Source organism: Anoplolepis gracilipes, chromosome 8 (genome assembly GCF_047496725.1).
Source record: "Anoplolepis gracilipes chromosome 8, ASM4749672v1, whole genome shotgun sequence".
Lineage (NCBI taxonomy): Eukaryota > Metazoa > Arthropoda > Insecta > Hymenoptera > Formicidae > Anoplolepis > Anoplolepis gracilipes.
Window position 1 is genome coordinate 13076604 of NC_132977.1, and position 27048 is coordinate 13103651.

Sequence of the window (27048 nt, forward strand, 5' to 3'; positions counted from 1 at the left end):
CATAGCGTGGACCATCCATTCATACAGCCTCCTGACTCGACCGTCAGGAGGCTGTATGAACCTCCCAGGTTCGGAAGTAGACGGCCCAGCGCGGCAGCTGCTTTCTCCAGACGGGGGGCTAACTGGGCGAAGTGCACGGCGAAGCGCCACCCACTGTCCAGGAGTAGCCCCAGATATTTGAGGGTATTTCCCACCTTTACCTCCACCCCCTCCACCATAACCCGAAGGCTCGGCGGCACACCTCTGGCACCTGGCCGGAACATGATTGCCTCAGTCTTCTGGGGCGCCACCATCAGGGCCAACTCCCTGATAGCCCGCGTAATACACGCCGTCGCTACCGTGGCTAGGGCCGAGGCTTCCCTTCCGTTTTCTCCCTCGGCTAACACGATCGTATCGTCCGCGTAGCAGACGACCGTGCAGCCGGGGGGGATGGCCGTCCTTATTACCCCGTCGAAGGCCAGGTTCCACAGGAGTGGTCCGATGACCGACCCCTGCGGAACCCCACACCCCACTCGTCTCGTAACCTCTACCGCATCCCTGTTGGTGTAATGCAGGGAGCGGTCGCTGAGGTACGATTGGATGATTCGGCGGAGGTATCCCGGCACGCCGAAGCAGGCCATGGCTCTTTGGATACACCTCCAGGGCAGAGTGTTAAAGGCGTTCGAGATGTCAAGAGACACGCCGATTGCCACCCTGCCCTCCCGCACCGCGGCCTCCGCAAAAGCGCGCACCCTCAGTACTGCGTCCACGGTTGATCTTCCACCGCGGAAGCCGTACTGCCGGTCATCCAAGTTCGGCCCTATGCTTTCAAAGTGCTTGACGAAACGATTGGCGACTATCCTTTCCAGGATTTTGCCAGCCTCGTCGAGCAGACATATGGGCCTGAACGACGAGGAGGTCTCCGTGTCTTTGCCTTCCTTGTGCAAGAGGACCAGATTGGCCCTTTTCCACCTCTCAGGGAAGATTCCCAGTCTGAGGCACTCCGAATACAGGTGCGAGAGATGCCCACCTATCACCTCAAAGGCTCCACTCCACGTTTTCCTAGGGAGGCCATCGTGTCCGGGGGCCTTGGTGCCGCGGAGTCTTCTCCTGCACCTCTTCATTTAGTCTCCCGAGACCTTCAGCTCCTCCAACCATTCGGGTCCTTCCCCCGTAAGGATGGGGGAGAGGGTATCCTCCTTCTCGCACGGGGGAAAGAGCCCTCCGACCACCCGGTCCAGGGCTTCCGGGTCTCCGTAGCCGGTGGCCCTCTATTGCGGAGCTTCCCGAGAACCATCTGGTAAGGTCGTGCCCAAGGGTTCTCTTCTAACTGCACTAGGAGCTCGTCCTACGCCCTGGCTTTCGCCTTTTTGATCTCTAGGCGTAGGGCGTCCCAGGCCACTCTGTACGCCTGGTAGAGGCCTATCACTACCTCTACCGGCCTATCCCTCTTCTTGGCCCGGGCGTATATCCTCCTTTGGTGGACCGAGGATTGTCGCAATTCCGCGATCTCCCCGTTCCACCAGTACGCCGCTCTACAGCCTTGTCGACCAGCCTTGATCCGGGGCATTGACGCATCACATGCTTCAGACATGACGCCCCGGATCCACTCAACCTCCTGGTCGATGTCTGTACTGGCCTCTTTCGGTTTTCCTTTCCCCAACCATGTGGCTGAGAAAATCGAGGCCATAAAGGCGTCCTCGTTCATTTTCTTTGTGCTCCAGCGCCTAGGAGAGGTCGCGTCTCTCTCAGCTGTCGACGCTGGAGCACCTGCTCAGGTGTGACCACGAGGCCGTAGACTATGTACCTATGGTCCGACAATGTCTCGACCTCAGTGGCCACTCTCCACCCTAGCACCTTGTTGAGGGTCGCTGGGGATGCCCAGGTAAGATCCACCACCGACTCCCCCCTTTCCCTATGCAGGTGCTTATTCCTCTCTCATTGAGCAGCCTTAAATCCAATGTCACGGCCCACTCCTCGACCGCGACACCTCGGCGGTCCGTTCTCGGGGAACCCCACGACATCGATTTTGCGTTAAAGTCCCCCGAGACTACCACCCGTCCCACTCCACTCCCGCTGATGATAGCGGAAAGAGAGTCCAACCTCTCGGCAAATCCTGAGAGGTCCAGGCTAGGCGGCAGGTAGACCCCGACGACCAAAACGGGTCCCCACCTGACCGCCACCCACCCTTTGCTCTTGCCCACCAGTGTGGCGGGAAGTGAGGCCGGAGCATCCGCCCTCCATGTAATTGCTACGGAGCCCAAATCGTTCCCCACCCACGAAGGGTGCTCGGGGATCTGGTACGGCTCCGCAGCAATGCCCAAACCACAACTACGCTCTGCCAGAGTGTGCACAAACAAATCTTGCGCCTGACGGGCGTGGTTGAGATTTGCCTGCAGGACCTAAGCCGCCATTTATTTATTATTTAAATTTTGACTCGGGCCTGCCTCCGATTCCTTTAAAGAAAAGGGGCTTTCGGGGCCCCTTTCTCATTTTGTACCCTCTCCTTCAGGGGGGTACTCTAAGGGAAAGAGAATTTTATCCTCATCCTCCCCTTTGTTTCTCTTCTTCGCCTCGGTCTCACCCACCATCCCAGCTACCGCTGCTCCGGCGGTTACCGGCGGTACCCCCTCCAGGGTATTCTCCCCTTCTTTGATGTCGGGGACACACCTCGTTTCCTCATTCCCCTCCATTTCCTCCCCCCCTCCTTTAGCTGCTTATTGGGGGGTGAGGAGCAAGAATTGTTAAGGTCTTCGGCCTTTTTCTCCAATTCTCCCTCTTTTTTCCTCTTCGGTTGCGACCTAGGGGTTGACGCGCCGTGAGGCGTGGGAGTTCCCACATCCATTGCCCTCTTTGACGCGTCCGGTCTTTCTCCCTTTATAGAGGAGGGTTTTCCGCCAGGGCTCTCCCCTGCGGGCCTGCGTGTTTCCCCACTAGGGGCCCCGGCAGTTCGCCCAGACATGCGGCCTCCCTGCGCTTTGGGGCAGGCCGCATTCCCTGCCCTATGTCTTGCCGTCTTCCCCCTATCCGCGCATATAGGACATCTGGGCGCCGCCCTACAGTCCGCTCGGTGTCCCTCCTCCCCGCACTGGAAGCAACCGAATCTTCGTTCCACGGCTGCCGTGCATCTAGACTGTACGTGTTCCCTACCCAGGCATTTAAAGCACTGGAGGGGCCTCTCCTCCAGCAATTCAACCCTGGTGTGGGCCCATCTAACCCTGATTCTGCCAGCTTTCGCCACCAAATTGGCGGCAGCTGCAGGGCATTTGGCCCACGCCAACCCCATCTCGTTGGGGGCTCTTCGAATCGCCCCCACCTTGATGTCCCCGTGAGCACATCCACCGACTTCTGCGATTGCGTCCCTTACCTCCGAAGTCTGGACTACGTCGTCCAGGTCTCGGAACAGGAGCTCCGCAGTCTTGGTAGGGAGGGACACTTTAACTCCCTCCACCCCCTCCAACGCCTTCCTAAGTTTGGAGGCAAGAGCCATAGCTTTTTGGCTGGCTCTCTCCCCTCCCACTTCATATATAATCGCCACTGTCAGGGCCCTCCTGTTCCTGATCTCTGTAATATTGGGCTCAGTCAGGTCGATCTGGCCCCTCGCATGGCGGACCATTTCGCTGTACTGCCCATCCGGGCATGTCAGGACAACCGCCGCAGTGCGGGGGACCCTTATCGGCCTGGGGGCACCAGCTCTCTTTTTCCCCCCATCATGGAGTTCAGGTGGCAGTGGTCTCTTCTTCTCCCCCTTCTCCTTTCCCTTCACCTTGCCTGTCGGGGGTGCCAGGAATGCGGTCTCCTTCCTGATCCTCAGTTTCCCTTTCCTTCCCAGTGCCGCCGCATATGTGAGCCGCTCCTTGTCGGCTGCCCGCGACGGCCCTGGGACGGGTCCTCCCCCGCCTTTAAGCATGGCGGCTTTAGTTCCCGCTCCTCTTTCCTTTTGTCCTCTGGAGGAGCCATGATCCTCTCTCACATAGGTCGATCCCGAGGCGAGGTTTTCGGCATACCTGACCTCTATCAGGTCTCCCTCTCCGAGATACTTCCGCCCTTTGATGATCTTAAGGGCCTTGGACACGACCTCCCCCACATTCCAGCCCACCTCGGGGTTGGCCTTAATTCTTATCTCCCTCTCCTCCATGAGCGAGAGGGAGATTGGCGGTTTTTTACTTTGGGGTTGCGGTACCTCCAGTTTCCTCGCCGCACCCTTTTTTTTCTCCTCCTTTCTTTTGTCCAGTCTTACCTCCTCTTTTATATTTGAGACCTTCCCCTCTTTGATGATCCCGCGGGGGATGTGTTTGTCCCCATGGATTTGGGAGCCACCGAGTCAGTTTCTGGGGCCTTTTCTCCAGGAGCGGTTCGGTTTCCATCTCCTCGCAGGAGCCTTCTTCCGCATAATTAATTACCCCCATACCCTCTTTGCTCCTTGTACGAGGGGCAGGGGTAGGGGTATTTGAAGCCATCTCCAGGGGAGGTTCTTTCCTCCTGATGGGTGTCCCTTCCTCCACTCTTTTTCTTAGGAGTACATTCTCCTCTTTAAGCGCGGTCTCTCCGCGTTAACTCCTCTATTTGGCGCTGAAGAGAACCGCTCGCTCCCTTCAATTCTTCGACGTCCCTTCTCAGTTTGGTATTTTCCTTAATGAGGGCCCCAAACTGAGCCTTGGTCTCTTCCAATTGCCTCCTTACTTCATCGGAGGACATGCTTCCCCTACTGGCTAGGGTAACCGTCCCCGCAGAGGTCACCAGCATGGCTTCCTTAAGAAGCCTGACGAGGTCTCCTTTGAGATTCTTGGAGACCTTCGTCACCTTCTCCACCGCCTGTGTTGCGGTGAGAATCTCTGCGCAGACATCAGCTGCCGGAGAGTTTTTTAATTCCTCCTCAATCTTCTTTTGAGATTTTAGCTTTTTCCAGGCTTTATTCTTTTCCCCTGGCAGAGCAGACCTGTCCCCTGACCACAGGGACACTAGCGGCCGCCCCGACCGAGGCTATCCTTCCTCTTCTTCCCGCGAGACTCGCAGTGCCTCCCGTTACGTCCACCTCCTTATTTATATTTATTTTTGTTGATTCCATTTTTTGATAATTCCCGTTCCCCGCTACGGCTCCGTCACCCAGGGTATACCCTCACCTGTCGCGAAGTGTCCCAAAACGTGACCGGCAACACTCCATGACAGGGCCCCAAGTTCCCCCGGGGGGGTGACATACGACACGGGCCGGGGGATATACATCCCCGGTACTGGTCCCCAGCCCCTTACTCACCCATGGAGGTTTTGACGCCTGGGCTTTCGGGGGTTCCCGGCCTCCGACCTCCGGGATACCGCAGCGGGTGGTGCCACCCGGGGGGCCCCATGGACGGTTGGGACTGGGTCGCCGCTTCCCGGCCCAGTCTTACCCGCCATGGCGGCCAGCTTGCACGCGCCTTTGACGGAAGTTACCTCCCGTCAAAGGGCCCCGACGGTGCATCGCTTCGGAAGGGAAATATCCCCCGGCCCGTGTCGTATGTCACCCCCTTAGGAGTAACTTGGGGCCCTGTCGTGGAGTGTTGCCGGTCATGTTTCGGGACACTCTGCGGCAGATGAGAGTACACCCTGGGTGACGGAGCCGCAGCGGAAAGCGGGATTATTCAAAATAATGAATTCTCTAAAAACAAAAACACATAAGAAGACCAAGGCGGAACCTACCGCAGAATTGTCTGCGGACGGAGCGACTGGGGAGACCTTTAAGGTCCCCGAAATACCCGAGGGCCCTGCGGGGAAGGATATGCCTTCGTACCCAGGGCCATCGACATCTGGCGGCAAACCCACCATCACGACCATTCAGGATGGTAAGGCAGCGAGAGAGGCGTTGGAAAAGAGATACCTCCAATTTCCAATGGCCAGAAAGACAAGCAAATGTCCCCACGACGCGACGCATATATGTCATAGCTGCCGTGTGAGCAGGAAAAGGAGCAAGTATACCGCTACAGGTATAACTCCCGCTCCTAGTGACGAGGACTTGGAGTTTCCAGCGGGATCACGCGCCAGTAGCGTGGCGGGTGATCCTGACGAATACGAAGCAGGATCACACGCTGGTTCGTATTATGCTGGCTTGGAGGACGAGCAGTCGGACCTCACCCCCGCCAAAAGAGGCAGAGGAAGGCCCATCACCACGGGTGAAGGGACAAGGGAAAAAAGAGAGGCAAGGGCCAGAGCGAGGGAAGAGGCCAGAGAGAGAAAGGACACGGATTGGGCCCTGGGTGCCTCAATGCCCGATGGACAGGCCTGGGAGAAATGCCGGGACAACCAGAGGGTAGCGAGGGAGATGTTCCGCCACTCTCCGACACCGGCTGTGGTGTCGGATACCATAGCAAACTGCGTGACCATTTTCAAGAGTCTGCAGGTCTCAAAGAACATTAAGGGCCCACTAGAAGGGGAGATGAAGAAGGCTGTGGCGTCCATCATGGCTGCCACAGCAGTCCTTCATGATAGGACTACACAGTCCTCTCCGAGCAACGCTGAAGCGGAGGAACTTCGGCACCAATTGGAGCTCCTCAAAGCCGAGAGAGAAAAGGAGACGAGCGAGCTCAAAAAGCAGATGACGGAACTCGCCGATCAGGTAAAAGTGCTGACGAACCAGCTCAGTATTCGCCTGATCGAAGAGGGAAGCATCACAAAAAGTGAAAAGGAGAAGGGGGGCAGGAACCTGAGAGGACGGAACCGCATTGAATCTGACCGGGATTCAGATTCCGACAGCGGGGAGTGGCATTCTCTCAGGCTGAGGACGCCCCAAAATGTCTCCCCTAAGAAGACCGCCTTGAGGAGGGGCGGACTATCTCCGGCATGCGTGTCCCCGGGCCTGGCTGGTGACCCCTGCATGGAGGTAGAACCGCAGGCCGCGAGCGTAACGGAGGCCCAGGGGCCCTTTTTAAGTGGATCCCCTCGATCCCTTCTTCCAATCACTTGCCCACCAGTCCAAAATGAGTTCGCAATCCTGTATGAAGCTCTCAACCAACACCTACAAATCGGTGTTGACTTGAGGGATAGGATGCTGCGATTCTTCGAAGCAACGAACGGACAGGGGGAGGCGGTCCAATCTGCTCCCTTGAACGCACACACCCAGTCGCCAATGGGGAAGAAGGCCGAGGCTGAGATCCCCTCACCAACTCAGCCCAAGACACAGGATATTGTTCCCAAAAACAGCCAAAGGAACAAGGTGGCTAAGAAGGGAAAGAAGAAGGGAGAAAGCCAGGTTCGTGCGAACACCAAGATCTCTCCCCTTCCTCCTCTGCCGACATTCGCATTGGATGAGAATACCTAAAAGGAAATCTCGCCAGGATGCGGAACCCTCTGGGGCTCCACCCTCTGACGGAGGACCATTAGGCCCGGGGCCCTTCGACAAGAAGTCGACAGACCCCGGGACATATGGCCCCTCTCCGACCACCGAAACTCCGTGGAGCGTGGTGGTCGGACGTAAAGGAAAGAGAAAGGTAAGACAGACACCCCTCCCCTCCAAAACGGTACCCGTTGCTGTGGCCCGGTCACCGTTCAGTGAACGGGGTAAGCAGAAGCGGGGGCAGGTAGCGGGGGGAGAGAAACCCGGTAGAAGGAAGGTTTCCAAAACCTCGGCGGTCATGATAACCTGCCCAGAAGGGAAATATGGCGAGAACATGGCCGCCATCAGAAAAGAGGTTAAACTAGACCAACTGGGAATCGAGGAAGGAAGCCCCAAGATAAGAAAAGGTCTTACCGAAGCCTTAATCCTGGAAATTTCTGGCGAGGACAAGGCACGCAAGGCGGGGCAACTCGCCGAGCGTGTAAGAGAGGTGACCGGGGACAACGAAGGAGTGCGAGTCACGTGCCCCCAGAAAATGGCCGACCTCCGCATTCGGGGGCTGGAGGATTCCATTACCCGGGCGGAGATTGTTGCCGCAATCTCCGGGGAGGGCAAATGCGGGTTCTCGGACGTCAAGGTGGGAGCGTTCGTGAAGGCCCCCCACACCGGCCTTAACACGGTGTTGGTGCAGTGCCCGATAGACGCGGCCAACAAACTGGCACAGATGGGAAAGGTACCAATATCGTGGTACAAATCACCCATCAAGCTGTTGCCGCGGCTCCCCCTCCGATGCTTTAAGTGCATGGAGGAGGGGCAAGTGCAGCAGCAATGCGGCAACGACCGATCCTGCGCCAACCTGTGCTTCCGATGCGGCAAAGAGGGCCATAAGGCCAACTTTTGCACAGAACAAAGAGTGCACTGCGCACTCTGTGCTGACTTCGGGGCACCCGCGGGGCACAGGATGGGGGGCATGAATTGTCACCTCCCGAAAAAATTCAACAGGAAGAAGGCCAAATCGATTTCTCCCTCCAAAAAACCTACCCCGTCGGTAGGAGGGGAGAAGGGGGGAATCGAAAACAAGAGCCCAATTCCGTCCCTGATGGAGGTCGTTGTAGGAGAAATCCCACAAGCGAACCAAACGGCTTCAGCCGAGTCTGCGCCCGCGCCGATGGACACATCGGAGTGTCGCAAGCGGCGCGCGGACTCGATCAGAGAAGGAAACGAGGAGGGTGCGGGGAGCAAAGAGCTCTGCTCCGATTCCCCCAAGTCCCAAAGGAAGCCACGCTTAGACCCTAAGCGTGGTAACGTGAAAGGAGACACCCTTACCCCGGGCGAAATTGAGCCCGTGGGTAATGCGCCATCGAACGCGGATGGAGCTTCCACGGCCACGTGGTGCGGGGTCTGAGTCGACGGAGGCTCTCTCTACCGACATCAATGAGGGCATGTAAATTCATACAGGCAAACATTAACCACGCTCGGCGGACGCAGGACTTACTCCTGCAGACTATCGCCGAGCGTGGTATAGGACTGGCGATCGTGTCGGAGCCGTACCGACCCCCATCAAACCATCCTAATTGGAGGGTGGACGGCTCTGGCACGGTCGCGGTCATACGCGGCACGGACAATTACAACCCCCCCTGTTCCTTACTCAAGTCAGGAAGGGGGTACGTGGCGGTGAAATGGGGTTCCATCGCGGTGGTGGCGTGTTACGCACCGCCTAGTTGGGGCCTCTCCCAATTTGAACTGTATCTGGGGGAGCTGGAGCACTGCATACGCAGCATGCTCCCCCAGGAGGTGGTGGTGGCCGGTGACTTCAACGCCAGAGCGCAAGCGTAGGGAGACCGGCTCACCACTCCCAAGGGAGAGGTCCTACTGCATTGGATGGGGGCTTTCGGGCTATGCCTGCTAAACACCGGCAACGAGCCTACGTGCGACCGGCTGCTGCGGGGGGCGGCCATAGTGGATCTCACTATGATAACCACCTCCGCGGCACGCCTAAACTGGTCGTGGGGGCTGGTCGACCAAAAGACTCTATCAGACCACCGATATATCGAGTTCGGTTGTACCACCCTCCAGCCCGGGAGCCCGACCGGCGGTGCGCCACCGCCGCGATGGAATCTGAGAAAGTTAGACCCGGATAGGTTAATGGCGGCCGTCCAGGCCATCCTTTGGCAACACCATCCGCCAGAGGAGGGAGTGGGGAACTTAGTGGAGGATGTCGCGCGCCTGGTAGACTCGATCACACAGGCGTGCGACTTTTCCATGCTCAAAAGCAGGCCCCACTCGCGCCGGGCTGCGTATTGGTGGACGGAGGAGATCGCGTCTCTTCGCAGCTCCTCCGTCGCAGCCAGGAAACTCCTCAAACGCGCCCAGCGCCGTGGCGACGAGGCCTGGAAAGCCGAGGCACTCAGCGACTACCGGTCCGCTCGAGTGGCTCTGAGTGTCGCCATTCGCTCCTCCAGGGTGAAATCGTGGGACGAATTGATCGCGTTTCTGGATGCCGACCGGTGGGGGCGCCCATACAAGATAGTGACGAACAAACTTCGTCATTGGGCGCCCCCCGTGACGGAAACCCTCCCCTCGGGATCCCTGGACCAAATAGTCGGGACTTTGTTCCCGACTAAATCCGACCCTCGAGGTCTCGACTGGCGCAGCGCGAACACCGGCGCTGCCGAGGCCTGGTCCAGGGATCTCGAAATCACCGAGGAGGAGATGAGGGATGCCGTCCGAAAGGTCAAGAACAACAAGGCTCCTGGCCCGGACGGCATCCCAGGGCGTGTTTGGAAGCTCGCCCTGGAGGAGGCAAACCTATCCGGGTGGATTAGAGGCATCTTCAATAGATGCCTCGCGGAGGAGAAATTCCCCCCAATGTGGGAAAGAGCCAAGTTGGTTCTTCTCCACAAGGGCGGTAAGAAGGAGGGTGACCCGTCAACGTACCGGCCGATTTGCCTGCTGGACGAGGTCGGCAAAATATACGAGAGGATTCTCGTTCGCCGACTCGTCCAGCATCTGGCGCGCGATGAGGTCCCTTCCCTTCACGAGGAACAATACGGCTTCCGTGAGGGCAGGTCCACGGTGGACGCCGTACTGCGCGTCAGGGCCCTCACGGAGTCAGCTGTGGAACGCGGGAGGCGTTGGCCGTCGCTTTGGACGTGTCCAACGCCTTTAACCCTCCCGTGGAAGGCAATTGGGGACGCTCTCATCACCCACCGCGTCCCCGAATATTTCGTGAGGGGTATTCGGGCTTAATTCGGTCACCGTAGGCTCGAATACAAGGACCAAGACGGCCAGGGTCACACCCGTCGCGTGTACTGCGGAGTTCCACAGGGCTCGGTGCTGGGCCCGCTGTTGTGGAACCTCGGGTACGACGGGGTCCTCCATACCGCCCTCCCCCTCGACTGTCGGGTCATCGGGTATGCCGACGATACCCTGCTGGTAGCCGAGGGGGACAACTGGGGGGAAGCCCTAAACAGGGCCAACGAAGGGGTGGCAGGCCTCGTGAGGGCCATAAGCCGGACTGGCCTGAGGGTGGCCCCCAGCAAGACCGAGGCGGTCTACTTCTACGACCGCTGGGCCGCTGGGGAGCCTTCCCCCATTTCCCGACTAGATGTGGACGGCACTGTTGTCCTCGTGGGGTTCCAGATTATATACCTGAGGCTCCACATCGACGGCCGATGGAGCTTCGCGGGTCACTTTGACCGCCTGGTCCCGAGAGCGGAGAAGGCGGCGGCAGCGATTAGCCGCTTGCTGCCAAATCTCGGAGGGCCGGACGGTCGGGTGCGCCGCGTCTACGCGCACACCGTCCTTAGCATAATAATGTATGCAGCACCGGTGTGGGCGGGCGAGGCGATGGCCACCAGACGCATACAGGACGCGATGCGTTGCGTCCAGCGTAGATTGGCCATTCGTCTCGTCCGAGGCTACAGGACGGTGTCGCACGCGGCGGCCACCATCCTGGCCGGACTCCCCTCCCTGCATATGGTCGCGGATTCATACAGACGTTTGTATAACCGGAAATCCGCGGCACGCAGGGGAAGAGTCGCCAAGATCCCGGCCAGGATACTGGGCACTTGGAAGCTCTAGGAAAAAAAGTCCCTCGAGCAGCAATGGATCGCGTCGCTGCACGAGCGCCCCCCAACATCCGGGGAGAGGACTATATCGGCCGTCCTGCCCTGTCTGGAGGAGTGGCTGGACAGGGCGTGAGGCAACAGTACGTTTAGGATGACACAGGTGCTCTCCGGACATGGGTGTTTCAGAGAGTACCTGCAACGCATCGGACGGGAGGCAAGCGAGGCCTGCCACCATTGCGGCCATGAGAAGGACACCGCGCAACACACCCTTCAGGCATGCCCAGCCTGGAGGGACGAGCGCGATGTCCTAACCCGGACTATCGGGGACGACTTGGCGCTGCCGAGCGTCGTCGTCAAGATGTTCGGAAGCGAGGACAACTGGAAAGCCGTGGCCGCCTTTTGCGAGGCGGTCATGGCCCAAAAAGAAAGCGCGGAGAGGGAGCGTAGACCGGGACGGGCGAGGGGAAAAGCTCCTGGCAGGAGACCCCAACTTCCCTTACCACCCGGGCCCCTCTTGCGTCCGGTGACGGTCCGGCTGGTGCGACTTATGCCGCACCCGCCGCCGTCATCGTCGCCACCGGCGACGGCGCACCCATCGACACCCATGGGAGCGCCGCCAAGATGTCAGTAAGTGGAAGGAGGAAGCAGACTGGTTTTGCTCGACCTTCTTCCCCTTACTTCCCCTTCTTTTTTGCCCTCCCTATTTAACCCCCCCCAGGTGAGAGGAGTTTCGAGATTCTAAATCTCGACTCTCCCTCTCCACTCCCCATCGGGAGGAAGAGAAGACATGACGGGAGGAGGTAGTGGCCCTCCCGCCGCAGAGTAAAAGTTCGATTTGGAGAGGAGGGGAGTATAGGATATGTTCCTTTCTTCCCTCCTTCCCAGGAAAAATTTCAGTTAAGGAGTGTGGCGAGGAGAGGCTCCTGAAGTATTGCATCGCTAGTTCCAGGAGTCTCCCCTACAATCGCCGAAGATGCCACTTGTGAGGTTTTTAGTGGGTATGCCCTTAAATAGGGAAAGTCCCACATACCCCCCGGATATCCACATTCCGGGGGGATGCGTAATGCATTTTCCTCACGTAAAAAAAAAAAAAAAAAAAAAAGGTTAGGTTCCTCCTTGTCGTGCGCCACCTTGTCGTGGCGAGGAGGCTTAACCCTGAAACTCCATGGAACACCCACACGGCTCCGGCCAAGTTGGGTGAACCTCCGGGGTGGAAGGGGAACTAAGAGCGCACCGTACTCTTAGTAAGGGTACAAGGGGAGCCCAGCGACTCCCTTAGGGACTGCGCCCACCCCCTTGAGGGTGGTCTAAAGCGCGGACCCAATCGCTGGTAGGGGTAAGCGGCCCTGAGTACAATCGCCCGGTGGTACGGCACCGTTGGGGGAGGACTGCTCCCCGCCCGTGACACACCGCTGGGTGCTCCTGGCACATGAGGGTTTCCGCGCGTGTGGGTGTTCCCGCCGTGCGGCGTCCCTCGGGGGGATGTGGGTGCTGGCATGGTCTGGCGTCCCACAGTCGTGGGACTCCATCTCGCGTGCAGGCGGCTCAGTGGGTTCTGCCCCTGAGTGCGCGCCGCGAGGGAAGCGGACGGGCCAATGGATCTCCGGAACTCCCGGACCCATCGGGCCGGGCCTCTTCCGAGCTGCTCGGACGTTTTCCGAGGACGGGGTCGGGGAGGCGGAGGAGGACCGGCGCGGGCCGCACGGGCATAGCCCGACGGCGCCGGGTCGGCCCGGTCGTCGGAGCCGCTTGGACGTATTCCGAGGCAGGGTTCGACGGCGGGACTGAGCCCGACGGTGCATCGCGACCGTTTCCCTTCCGAAGCGGTGCACTGTCGGGGCCCTCTGATGGGAGGTAACTTTCGTCAAGGGCGCGTGCAAGCTGGTCGCCATGGCGGGTAAGACTGGGCCGGGGAGCGGCGACCCAGTCCCAACCGTCCATGGGGCCTCCCGGGTGGCACCACCCGCTGCGGTATCCCGGAGGTCGGAGGCCGGGAACCCCCGAAAGCTCATGGAGGCGTCAAAACCTCCATGGGTGAGTAACGGGCCGAGGACCAGTGCCGGGGATGTATATCCCCCGGCCCGTGTCGTATGTCACCCCCCCGAGGGAACTTGGGGCCCTGTCGTGGAGTGTTGCCGGTCACGTTTCGGGACACTCTGCGGCAGGTGAGAATATACCCTGGGTGACGGAGCCGCAGCGGAGAGCGGGAACTAACAAGAAATGGAGCCAATAAAAACAAATACGGAGGTGGGCGTAACGAGAGACACTACGAGTCTCACGGAAGGAAGAGGAAGGAGAGCCTCGGTCGGGGCGGCCGTTGGTGTCCCTGTGGTCAGGAAAACTAGGTCGCTGACTGATTTGGAAAAAGCGAACTTAGACCCGGTCTTGAAAAAGATGAGGGCGAGACCGCTCAAAAAGGAGAGCAAGAAAGAAGGAACTGATGAGGTTATCGAGGTGGAGGATGATTCCGACGTTGACGGTTTGGGATCGGCCGGCTCGACGAACTCACAGAGTGATACCGGGTCCTTCCTCTTTGAAAAGAGGAAACAAGGTCGCCCGATAACTACGGGCGAGTACGAGGACAAGAAGACTATGGACCGGATCAAACAAGCTCAGGAGGAACTGGCTCTATTCCAATGGGTCTATGACAGGTCTGCTCTGCCAGGGGAAAGAAACAAAACCTGGGGAAAACTGAATCTCAAAAGGAGATCGAGGAGGAACTTAAAAATTCTCCGGCAGCTGATGTCTGCGCAGAGATACTCACTGCAACACAGGCTGTGGAGAAGGTAGCGAAGGTCTCCAAAAACCTCAAAGGAGACTTCGTCAGGCTTCTTGTGAAGCCGTGCTAGTGACCTCTGCCGAGGCAGTTACCCTAGCCAGTAGGGGAAGCATGTCCTCTGACGAAGTAAGGAGGCAATTGGAGGAGACCAAGGCTCAGTTTGGGGCCCTCATTGAGGAAAACACAAAGCTGAGACGGGACGTCGAAAAACTGAAGGGAACGAGCGGTTCCCTTCAGCGCCAGATGGAGGAGCTGACGCGGAGAGAGACCGCGCTTATAGAGGAGAATGCACTCCTAAGGAAAAGAGTAGAAGAAGGTACGCCCATCAGGAGGAAAGAACCTCCCCTGGAGGTGGCTTCAGGTACCCCTACCCCTGCCCCTCGTACGAGGAGCAGAGAGGGTACGGGGGTAGTTAATTACGCGGAAGAAGGCTCCAGCGAAGAGATGGAGACCGAACCGTTCCTGGAGAAAGGAACCCCAGAAACCGATTCGGTGGTTCCCAAACTCATGGGAACAAACACATCTTCCGCGGGATCATACAAAGGGGGGAAGTTCCCAAATATAAAAGGAGAGGTGGGACCTGACAAAAGGGAAGGGAAAAACCAAAGAAAGAACAGGAAAAAGGGGGCGGCGAGGAAATTGGAGGTACCGCAACCCCAAGGTAAAAAACCGCCAATCTCCTTCTCGCTCATGCAGGAGGGGGAGATAAGAATTAGGGCCAACCCCGAGGTGGGATGGAATGTGGAGAAAGTCGTGTCCGAGGCCCTTAAGTTATCAAAGAGCGGAAGTATCTCAAGGAGGGAGACCCGATGGTAGAGGTTAGGTACGCCGAAAACCTCGCCTCGGGATCGACCTTTGTGGGAGAAGATCAGGGCCCTTTCAGAGGGCAAAAAGAAAGAGGAGCGGGAACTAAAGCCGCCATAATTAAAGGCGGAGGAGGACCAGTCCCAGGACCGTCGCGGGCAGCCGACAAGGAGCGGCTCACATATGCGGCGGCACTGGAAAAGAAAGGGAAGCTGAGGAGCAAGAAGGAGACCGCATCCCCGGCACCCCCGACAACCAAGATGAAGGGAAAGGAGAAGGGGGAGAAGAAGAGACCACCACCACCTGAACCCCCTGATGGGGGTAAGAAGAGAGCTGGTGCCCCCAGGCCGATAAGGGTCCCCCGCACCGCGGCGGTTGTCCTTACATGCCCGGAGGGGCAATACAGCGAAATGGTCCGCCGTGCGAGGGGACAGATCGACCTGACTGAGTTCAACATCACTGAGCTCAAAAACAGGAGGGCCCTGACAGGGGCGATTATATATGAAGTGGGAGGTGAAAGAGCCAGCCAAAAGGCTATGGCTTTTGCCTCCAACTTAGGAAGGCGTTGGAGGGGGCGGAGGGAGTTAGGGTATCCCTCCCTACCAAGACTGCGGAGCTCCTGTTTCGGGACCTGGACGATGCAGTCCAGGCCTCGGAGGTAAGGGACGCAATCGCGGAAGTCGGTGGATGTGCTCACGGGGACATCAAGGTGGGGGCGATTCGAAGAGCCCCCAACGAGATGGGGTTGGCGTGGGCCAAATGCCCTGCAGCTGCCGCCAATCTGGTGGCGAAAGCCGGCAGAATAAGGGTTGGGTGGGCCCACGCCAGGGTTGAATTGCTGGAGGAGAGGCCCCTCCAGTGCTTTAAATGCCTGGGTAGGGGACACGTAAAGTCGAAATGCAGCAACCGTGGAACGAAGATTCGGTTGCTTCCAGTGCGGGGAGGAGGGACACCGAGCGGCGGACTGTAGGGCGGCGCCCAGATGTCCCATATGCGCGGATAAAGGGAAGCCGGCAAAACATAGGGCGGGGAGTGCGGCTTGCCCCATTGCGCAGGGTGGTCGAATGACTGGGCGAACTACCGGGGCCCTTAGTGGGGAAACACGCAGGCCTGTAGAGGAGAGCACTGGCCGGAAACCCTCCTCTATAGGGGAAAAAGGATCCTCTACAGAGGAAAAAGGACCCGACGCGGCGAAGAGGGCAGTGGATGGGGGAACTCTCACACCCCGCGGCGCGTCACACCTAGGTCGCAACCGAAGAGAAAGAGAGAGGGGGAAGTGGAGAAAAAAGCTAAAGACCTCAACAATTCCTGCTTCCCCCCAACAAGCAGCTGAAGGAGAGGAGAGAGGAAATGGAGGGAAATGAGGAAACGGAGGATGTCCTCACCATCATAGAAGGGGAGAATACTCTGGAAGGAGTACCCGCCGGAACAGCGACAGCTGGGATGGTGGGCGAGACCGAGGTGAAGAAGGGAAACACAGGGGAGGACGAGGATACAAATCTCCTCACCCCAGATTACCCCCCTGAAGGAGAGGGTACAGGATGAGAAAGGGATCCCGAAAGCCCCTCTTCTTTAAAGGGATCGGAGGCAGGCCCGAGTCAAAATTTAAATAATAAATAAATGGCGGCTCGGGTCCTGCAGGCAAATCTCAACCACGCCCGTCAGGCGCAAGACTTGTTTGTGCACACTCTGGCGGAGCGTGGTTGTGGTTTGGGCATTGCTGCGGAGCCGTACCGGATCCCCGAGCACCCTTCGTGGGTGGGGGACGAGTTGGGCTCCGTAGCGATTACATGGAGGGCGGATGCTCCGGCCTCACTTCCCGCCACACTGGTGGGCAAGGGCAAAGGGTGGGTGGCGGTCAGGTGGGGACCCGTTTTGGTCGTCGGGGTCTACCTGCCGCCTAGTCTGGACCTCTCAGGATTTGCTGAGAGGTTGGACTCCCTTTCCGCTATCATCAGCGGGATTGGAGTGGGGCGGGTGGTAGTCTCGAAAAACTTTAACGCAAAATCGATGACGTGGGGTTCCCCGAGGACGGACCGCCGAGGTGTCGCGGTCAAGGAGTGTGTCGCGACACTGGATTTAAGGCTGCTGAACAAGGGAGGGATAAGCACCTGCGTACGGGAAAGGGGAGAGTCGGTGGTGGACCTTACCTGGGCCTCCCCAGCAACCCTCAACAAGGTGCTAGGGTGGAGGGTGGCCACGGAGGTCGAGACCTTGTCAAATCATAGATACATAGTCTACGGCCTCGTGGTCACACCCGAGGGTGCTCCAGCGTCGACGGCTGAGAGAGACGACCTCTCCTAGGCGCTGGAGCAAAAAGAAAATGAACGAGGACGCCTTTATGGCCTCGATCCTTTCGGCCACGTGGCTGGGGAGAGGAGAATCGAGAGAGGCCGATAGGGACATAGAGCAGGAAGTCGAGTGGATCCGGGGCGTCATGTCTGATGCATGTGACGCGTCAATGCCCCGGATCAAGGCTGGTCCGCAAGGCCGTAGAGCGGCGTACTGGTGGACCGGGGAGATCGCGGAATTGCGGCGGTCATCGGTCCATCAAAGGAGGAAATACGCCCGGGCCAAGAAGAAGGATAGGCCGGTAGAGGAAGTTAGAGGCCTCTACCAGGCGTACAGAGTGGCCAGGGACGCCCTACGCCTGGAAATAAAAAAAGCGAAAGCTTGGGCGTGGGACGAGTTCCTCTCGTACTTGGAAGAGAACCCTTGGGGACGGCCATACCAAATGGTGCTCGGGAAGCTTCGCAATAGAGGGCCACCGGCTACGGAGACCCTTTCCCCGGAAGCCCTGGACCGGGTGGTCGGAGGGCTTTTTCCCCAGTCTGAGGAGGAGGATACTCCCTCCCCCATCTTTGCGGGGGGAGGACCCGAATGGTCAGAGGAGCTGGCGGTCTCGGGGGAAGAAATGGAGAGGTGCAGGCGGAGACTCCGCGGCACCAAGGCCCCCGGACTCGATGGTCTCCCTAGGAAGACGTGGGCTGGAGCCTTTGAGGTGATGGGTGGGCATCTTGCACACCTATACACGAAGTGCCTCAGACTGGGAGTCTTCCCCGAGATGGAAGAAGGCCAATTTGGTCCTCTTGCACAAGGAAGGCAAGAATATGGAGATCCCCTCGTCGTTCAGGCCCATATGTTTGCTCGACGAGGCTGGCAAAATCCTGGAGAGAATAGTTGCCAATCGCCTCGTCGAGCACCTGGAAAGCATCGGGCCGAACTTGGATGACCGGCAGTACGGCTTCCGCGGTGGAAGATCAACCGTGGACGCAGTACTGAGGATGCGCGCCTTTGCGGAGGCCGCGGTGCGGGAGGGCAGGGTGGCGATCGGCGTGTCTCTTGACATCTCGAACGCCTTTAACACCCTGCCCTGGAGATGTATCCAAAGAGCCATGGCCCGCTTCGGCGTGCCGGGATACCTCCGCCGGATCATCCAATCGTACCTCAGCGACCGCTCCCTGCATTACACCAACAGGGACGCGGTAAAGGTTACGAGACGAGTGGGATGTGGAGTCCCACAGGGGTCGGTCCTCGGGCCACTCCTGTGGAACCTGGCCTTCGACGGGGTGGTAAGGACAGCCATCCCCCCCGGCTGCACGGTCGTCTGCTACGCGGACGAAACGATCGTGTTAGCCGAGAGGGAAAACGGATATCGGCCGTCCTGCCCTGTCTGGAGGAGTGGCTGGACAGGGCGTGGGGTAACAGTACGTTTAGGATGACACAGTTGCTCTCCGGACATGGGTGTTTCAGAGAGTACCTGTACCGCATCGGACGGGAGGCAAGCGAGGCCTGCCACCACTGCGGTCACGAGAAGGACACCGCGCAACACACCCTTCAGGCGTGCCCAGCCTGGAGGGACGAGTGCGATGTTCTAACCCGGACTATCGGGGACGACTTGGCGCTGCCGAGCGTCGTCGTCAAGATGCTCGGCAGCGAGGAGAACTGAAGAGGCGTGGCCGCCTTTTGCGAGGCGGTCATGGCCCAGAAAGAAAGCGCCGAGAGGGAGCGTAGACCGGGACGGGTGAAGAGAAGGGCTCCTGGCAGGAGACCCCAAACTCTCCCACCACCCGGGCCCCTCTTGCGTCCGGTGACGGTCCGGCTGGTGCGACTTCCGCCGCACCCGCCGCCGTCATCGTTGCCACCGGCGATGGCGCACCCATCGACACCCATGGGAGCGCCGCCAAGATGACAGTAAGTGGGGGGAGGGAGCAGACTGGTTCTGCTCGACCTTCCCCCCTCTACTTTTCCCTCTTTTTTGCCCTCCCTATTTAACCTTCCCCCCAGATGAGAGGAGGGTCGAGATTCTAAATCTTGACTCTCCCCCACCACTCCCCATCGGGAGGAAGAGAAGGCACGACGGGAAGAAGTAGTGGCCCTCCCGCCGCAGAGTAAAAGTTCGATTTGGAGAGGAGGGGAGTATAAGATATGTTCCTTTCTCCCCTCCCTCCCAGGAAGAACTCCAGTTAAGGAGTGTGGCGAGGGGAAGCTCCTGAAGTATTGCATCGCTAGTTCAAGGATTGTTTCCACGTGAAACCAACTGCTAAAGTTCTGCTCGCACCCACATTGTAAGGTGAAGAACTACCTTATATCTAGAGGCAGAGTGCCATCGCATGCTGATAGACACCCTGCACCGGGCGCCTCCGTGTTTTGTACAGGGGATAGGCGCACCCCTGTTCGAGCCGTGTGTAGCATCGGGACGGTAATGTCCTTCAACCCACATCGGGCTTCCTAAACCGTGTCCCCGCCTCCGCGTTTTTATACGAGGGGGAAGGCGGACCCTTGTGCGTACCGTGTATAGCATCGGGACTGCGGTCCTTCAACCTATATCGGGCGTCCTGTTAACCGATCCGTCTTTCGATATTCCTATACAGAGGAAAGAGGACCCCTGTTGCGGTGTTTGGTGACTTTGGGACTCGAATCCAGCCGAAAATTCCTCCATCACCCACCATCAAAACCCGAATCAGGGGTGAGCGGCCCCCTGATGCCTCGCCCTGCTGTCAAGCCAACAGGTCGGGTCCAACCCGAACCCTGCATCGTAGGGTGGCGACTACCCTACAACGACCAAAGCGATGCCGGCCAAACCCACAGTCCCCGAGGAGCCGGCGGATCCCCCGACACCGAGATGGCCCGGAAGCGCGACCGTCCCGGGAGGCTCGTCGGCACCCGTAGGTCCGCCTCCCCCCAAGAAGCCGCGCCCCGACCGCTCGCTTCCCGTCTTGTTGGGATTTGCGACGCGTAAGCCTCACTTCAGGATCGGCACCCGGGGAGCCCGATCAGCATCGGTTGCCTCTCCATCCGATCGGCTCTTCTGAAAAGGACTCCTCCGGAAGAGAGGACGCTCTTTAGGCGGGCGCGCTAAGGTCCTCGCGTAGTGCCTTCGTTACTCCTCAACCCCCGCCCAGCCACTCTCCGGTTTAAGGGCTTTCGCCTTCGGCGTACTATGTGGCGTTCACCATCATTTCCGCCGCGACCGTCGCGTCTGTAGCAGGGACCGATTTGTAAACGTCCAACACCCAGGTATGCATGCCGGTGCTATGCATTCTGCCCGAGCCGAAGTCCAAGAGGAAATCTGGCTAAAGATGCGCTCTTAGCTATCCCTCCACTCCGGTTTTTCGGGGCTTCAGGACAAAGCCTCCCCACCACGTCAAGGTGGCGCATCATCGGGGAAGATCAGGGAGGAACCTTTTTTTTTTTTTTTACGTGAGGAAAATGCATTACGCATCCCCCCCGAATGTGGGTATCCGGGGGGTATGTGGGACTCTCCCTATTTAAGGGCATACCCACTAAAAACCTCACGAGTGGCTTCTTTGGCGATTATAGGGGAGACTCCTGGAACTAGCGATGCAATACTTCAGGAGCCTCCCCTCGCCGCACTCCTTAATTGGAGTTCTTTCTGGGAGGGAGGGGAGAAAAGAATATATCTTATACTCCCCTCCTCTCCAAATCAAACTTTGACGCTGCGACGGGAGGGCCACTACCTCCTCCCGTCGTGTCTTCTCATCCCCCCGATGGTGGGGGGAAGGAGTCGAGACTTTGGGGATCTCGACCCTCATTTCATCTGGGGGTTAAAAAGGAGGGCAAAAAAAGGGAGAGGTAAAGAGGGGAAGGGCGAGCAGAACCAGTTTGCTCCCTCCCCCCACTGACTGTCATCTCGGCGGCGCTCCCGTGGGTGTCGGTGGGTGCGCCGTTGCCAATGGCGACGATGACGGCGGCGGGTGCGGCGGAAGTCGCACCAGCCGGACCGTCACCGGACGCAAGAAGGGCCCAGGTGGTGGGGGAGGTTAAGGTCTCCTGCCAGGAGCCCTTCCCCTCGCCCGTCCCGGTCTACGCTCCCTTTCGGCGCTTTCCTTCTGGGCCATGACCGCCTCGCAAAAGGCGGCCACGGCTCTCCAGTTGTCCTCGCTGCCGAGCATCTTGACGACGACGCTCGGCAGCGCCAAGTCGCCCCCGATAGTCCGGGTTAGGACGTCGCGCTCGTCCCTCCAGGCTGGGCATGCTTGGAGGGTGTGTTGCGCGGTGTCCCTCTCGTGACCGCAGTGGTGGCAGGTCTCGCTTGCCTCCCGTCCGATACGGTGCAGGTACTTTCCGAAACACCCATGTCCGGAGAGCACCTGCGTCATTCTGAATGTACTGTTGCCCCACGCCCTGTCCAGCCACTCCTCCAGACAGGGCAGGACGGCCGATACAGTCCTCTCCCCGGATGTTGGGGGGCGCTCGTGCAGCGACGCGATCCATCGCTGCTCGAGGGACTTTTTCTCCTGGAGCTTCCAAGTGCATAGTATCCTGGCCGAAATCTTGGCGACTCCTCCCCTGCGTGCCGCGGATTTCCGGTCATATAAACGTTTGTATGAATTTGCGACCATATGCAGAGGGGGGAGTCCGGCCAGGATGGTGGCCGCCGCGTGCGACACCGTCCTGTAGCCTCGGACGAGACGAATGGCCAATCTACGCTGGACGCGACGCATCACGTCCTGTATGCGTCTGATGGCCATCGCCTCGCCCGCCCACACCGGTGCTGCATACATTAGTATGCTAAGGACGGTGTGCGCGTAGACGCGGCGCACCCGACCGTCCGGCCCTCCGAGATTCGGCAGCAAGCGGCTAATCGCTGCCGCCGCCTTCTGTGCTCTCGGGACCAGGCGGTCAAAGTGACCCGCGAAGCTCCATCGGCTGTCGATGTGGAGCCCCAGGTATTTGATCTGGGACCCCACTGGGACAACAGTACCGTCAACATCTAGTCGGGAGGTGGGGGAAGGCTCCCCAGCGGCCCGGCGGTCGTAGAAGTAGACCGCCTCGGTCTTGCTGGGGGCCACCCTCAGGCCAGTCCGGCTTATGGCCCTCACGAGGCCTGCCACCCCTTTGTTGGCCCTGTTTAGGGCTTCCCCCCAGTTGTCCCCCTTGGCTACCAGCAGGGTATCGTCGGCATATCTGATGACCCGGCAGTCGAGGGGGAGGGCGGTATGAAGGACCCCGTCGTACCCGAGGTTCCACAGCAGCGGGCCCAACACCGAGCCCTGTGGGACCCCGCAGTACACGCGACGGGTGTGACCCTGGCCCTCTTGGTCCCTGTATTCGAGCCTACGGTGACCGAAGTAGGCTCGAATTCCCTTCACGAGGTAGTTGGGGACGCGGTGGGTGTTAAGCGCGTCCCCGATTGCCTTCCACGGAAGGGTATTGAAGGCGTTGGACACGTCCAAAGCGACGGCCAACGCCACCCTCCCGCGTTCCACAGCTGACTCCGTGAGGGCCTTGACGCGCAGTACGGCGTCCACCGTGGACCTGCCCTCACGGAAACCGTATTGTTCTTCATGAAGGGAAGGGACCTCATTGCGCGCCAGATGCTGGACCATTCGGCGAACGAGAATTTTTTCGTATATTTTGCCGACCTCGTCCAGCAGGCAAATTGGCCGGTACGATGACGGGTCACCCTCCTTCTTACCGCCCTTGTGGAGAAGAACCAACTTGGCTCTTCCCCACATTGGGGGGAATTTCTCCTCCGCGAGGCATCTATTAAAGATGCCTCGTAGCCACCCGGATAGGTTTGGCTCCTCCAAGGCGAGCTTCCAGACGCGCCCTGGGATGCCGTTTGGGCCAACGGCCTTGTTGTTCTTGACCCCCCGGACGGCATTCCTCAACTCCTCCTCGGTGATTTCGAGATCCCTGGACCAGGCCTCGGCAGCGCAGGTGTTCGCGCTGCCTCAATCGAGACCTCGAGGATTGGGTTTAGTCGGGAACAGAGTCCCGACTATTTGGTCCAGGGATTTCGAGGGGAGGGTTTCCGTCACGGGAGGCGCCCAGTGACGTAGTTTGTTCGTCACTATCTTGTATGGGCGCCCCCACGGGTCGGCGTCAAGAAACGCGATGAGCTCGTCCCACGATCTCGCCCTGGAGGAGCGAATGGCGACACTCAGCGCCACTCGAGCGGACCGGTAGTCGCTGAGTGCCTCGGTTGTCCAGGCCTCGTCGCCACGGCGCTGGGCGCGTTTGAGGAGTCTCCTTGCCGCGACGGAGGAGCGGCGAAGAGACGCGATTTCCTCCGTCCACCAGTACGCAGCCCGGCGCAAGTGGGGCCTGCTTTTGGGCATGGAGAAGTCGCACGCCTGTGTGATCGAGTCTACCAGGCGCGCGACATCCTCCACCAGGCTCCCCACTCCTTCCTCTGGCGGATGGTGTTGCCAAAGGGTGGCCTGGACGGCCGCCGTCAACCTATCCGGGTCTAACTTTTTAAGGTTCCATCGCGGCGGTGGCGCACCGCCGGTCGGGCTCCCGGGCTGAAGGGTGGTGCAACCGAACTCTATATATCGGTGGTCCGATAGAGTCTCTTGGTCGACCACCCCCCATGAACAATTTAGGCGTGCCGCGGAGGGGGTTATCATAGTGAGATCCACTATAGACGCCCCCCGCAGTAGCCGGTCGCACGTGGGCTCGTTGCCGGTGTTTAGTAGGCATAGCCCGAGAGCCCCTATCCAGTCCAGTAGGACCTCTCCCTTGGGGGTGGTAAGCCGGTCTCCCCAGGCTTGCGCTCTGGCGTTAAAGTCACCGGCCACCACCACCTCCTGGGGGAGTATGCTGCGTATGCAGTGCTCCAACTCCTCCAGATACAGCTCAAATTGGGAGAGGCCCCAACTAGGCGGTGCGTAACACGCCACCACCGCGATGGATCCCCATTTCACCGCCACATACCCCCTTCCTGACTTGAGTAAGGAACAGGGGGGGTTGTGGCTGTTCGATCCTCGTATGATTGCGACCGTGCCAGAGCCGTCCACCCTCCAATTAGGATGGTTTGATGGGGATCGGTACGGCTCCGACACGATCGCCAGTCCTATACCACGCTCGGCGATAGTCTGCAGGAGTAAGTCCTGCGCCCGCCGAGCGTGGTTAATGTTTGCCTGTATGAATTTACAGGCCCTCATTGATGTCGGTAGAGAGGGCCTCCGTCGATTCAGACCCCGCACCACGTGGCTGTGGAAGGGGGGCTCCATCCGCGTTCGATGGCGCATTACCCACGGGCTCAATTTCGCCCGGGGTAAGGGTGTCTTTTTTCACGTTACCACGCTTAGGGTCTAAGCGTGGCTTCCTTTGGGGCTTGGGGGAGTCGGAGCAGAGCTCTTTGCCCCCCGCACCCTTCTCGTTTCCTTCCCTGACCGAGTCCGCGCGCCGCTTGCGACACTCCGATGTGTCCATCGGCGCGGGCGCAGACTCGGCTGAAGCCGTTTGGTTCGCTTGTGGGATTTCTCCCACAACGACCTTCATCAGGGACGGAATTGGGCTCTTGTTTTCGATTCCCCCCTTCTCCCCTCCTACCGACGGGGTGGGTTTTTTGGAGGGAGGAATCGATTTGGCCTTCTTCCTGTTGAGTTTTTTCGGGGGGTGACAATTCATGCCTCCCATCCTGTGCCCCGCGGGTGCCCCGAAGTCAACACAGAGTGCGCAGTGCACTTTCTGCTCGGAGCAGGAATTGGCCTTGTGGCCCTCCTTGCCGCAGCGGAAACACATGTTGGCACAGGATCGGTCGCTGCCGCACTATTGCTGCACATGCCCCTCCTCCATGCACTTAAAGCATCGAAGGGGGAGCCGCGGCAACAGCTCGATGGGTAATTTGTACCACGATATCGGTACTTTTCCCATCTGTGTCAATTTGTTGGCCGCGTCTATTGGACACTGCACCAACACCGTATTGAGGCCGGTGCGGGGGGCCTTCACGAACGCTCCCACTTTGACGTCCGAGAACCCGCACTTACCCTCCCCGGAGATTGCGGCAACAATCTCCGCCCGGGTAATGGAGTCTTCCAGCCCCCGAATGCGGAGGTCGGCCATTTTCTGGGGGCACTTGACTCGCACCCCTTCGTTGTCCCCAGTCACCTCTCTAACACGTTCGGCGAGTTGTCCCGCTTTGCGTGCCTTGTCCTCACCGAAAATCTCAAGGATTAAGGCACCGGTGAGACCTTTCCTTATCTTGAGGCTTCCTTCCTTGATACCCAATTGGTCTAGTTTTACCTCCTTTCTGATGGCGGCCATGTTCTCGCCATATTTCTCTTCTGGGCAGGTTATCATGACCGCCGAGGTTTTGGGAACCTTCATTTTACCGGGTTTCTCTCCCCCCGCTACCTGCCCCCGCTTCTGCTTACCCTGTTCACTGGGCGGTGACTAGGCCGCAGCAACGGGTACAGTTCTGGAGGGGAGGGGAGTCTGTCCTACTTTCTTCTTTCCCTTACGTCCGACCACCACGCTCCACGGAGTTTCCGTGGTCGGAGAGGGGTCATATGTCCCGGGGTCTGTCGATTTTTTGTCGAAGGGCCCCGGGCCTAATGGTCCTCCGCCAGAGGGTGGAGCCCCAGAGGGTTCCGCATCCTGGCGAGATTTCTTTCCAGGTATTCTCTCATCGGCAGTGGGTACCGGCAGAGAAGGGGGGGGAGAGATTTTGGAGTGAGCACAAACCTGGCTTTCTCCCTTCTTCTTTCCCTTCTTGGCCGCTTTTTCCTTTTGGCTGCTTTTAGGAACCATTCCCTGCGTCTTGGGCTGAGTTGGCGAGGGGATCTCAGCCTCGGTCTCCTTCCCCATTGGCGGCTGAGTATGTGCGTTCAGGGGAGCAGATTGGACCGCCTCCCCCTGTCCGTTCGTTGCTTCGAAGAATCGCAGCATCCTCTCCCTCAAGTCAACGCCTATTTGTAGGTGCTGATTGAGGGCTTCGTACAGGATTGCAAAGTCGCCCTGGACTGTAGGGCGAGTTACCGGTGGGAGGGGTCGAGGGGATCCACTCAAGAGGGGCCCCTGTGCCTCCGTTACGCTCGCGGCCTGCGGTTCTACCTCCATGCAGGGGTCACCAGCCAGGCCCGGGGACACGCATGCCGGAGATAGTCCGCCCCTCCTCAAGGCGGTCTTCTTTGGGGAGACATTTTGGGGCGTCCTCAGCCTGAGAGAATGCCACTCCCCGCTGTCGGAATCTGAATCCCGGTCAGATTCAATGCGGTTCCGTCCTCTCAGGTTCCTGCCCCCCTTCTCCTTTTCACTTTTTGTGATGCTTCCCTCTTCGATCAGGCGAGTACTGAGCTGGTTCGTCAGCACTTTTACCTGATCGGCGAGTTCCGCAATCTGCTTTTTGAGCTCGCTCGTCTCCTTTTCTTTCTCGGCTTTGAGGAGCTCCAATTGGTGCCGAAGTTCCTCCGCTTCAGCGTTGCTCGGCGAGGACGATACAGTTCTGTCGTGAAGGACTGCTATGGCAGCCATGATGGACGCCACAGCCTTCTTCATCTCCCCTTCCAGTGGGCCCTTGATGTTCTTGGAGACCTGCAGACTCTTGAAAATGGTCACGCAGTTTGCTATGGTATCCGACACCACAGCCGGTGTCGGAGAGTGGAGGAACATCTCCCTCGCCACCCTCTGGTTGTCCCGGCATCTCTCTCAGGCCTGTCCATCGGGCATTGAGGCACCCAGGGCCCAATCCGTGTCCACTCTCTCTCTGGCCTCTTCCCTCGCTCTGGCCCTTGCCTCCCTTTTCTCCCTTGTCCCTTCACCCGTGGTGATGGGCCTTCCTCTGCCTCTCTTGACGGAGCTGACGTCCGACTGCTCGTCCTCCGAGCCAGCATAGTACGACCCAGCGTGCGATG

At 59.0% G+C, this 27048-nt stretch overlaps 2 protein-coding genes across 2 annotated transcripts; both read left to right on the top strand.

The window, feature by feature from the left end:
- The first annotated feature begins 8719 nt into the window (after positions 1-8719).
- LOC140668886 (uncharacterized) lies at positions 8720-9121 on the top strand. Its single transcript, XM_072898205.1, has one exon. The coding sequence runs from the start codon at positions 8720-8722 to the stop codon at positions 9119-9121; it is 402 nt and encodes a 133-aa protein (XP_072754306.1).
- Positions 9122-16558: 7437 nt separating this feature from the next.
- Positions 16559-17242, top strand: LOC140668887 (uncharacterized). Its single transcript, XM_072898206.1, has one exon. The coding sequence runs from the start codon at positions 16559-16561 to the stop codon at positions 17240-17242; it is 684 nt and encodes a 227-aa protein (XP_072754307.1).
- The last annotated feature ends 9806 nt before the right edge of the window (positions 17243-27048 follow it).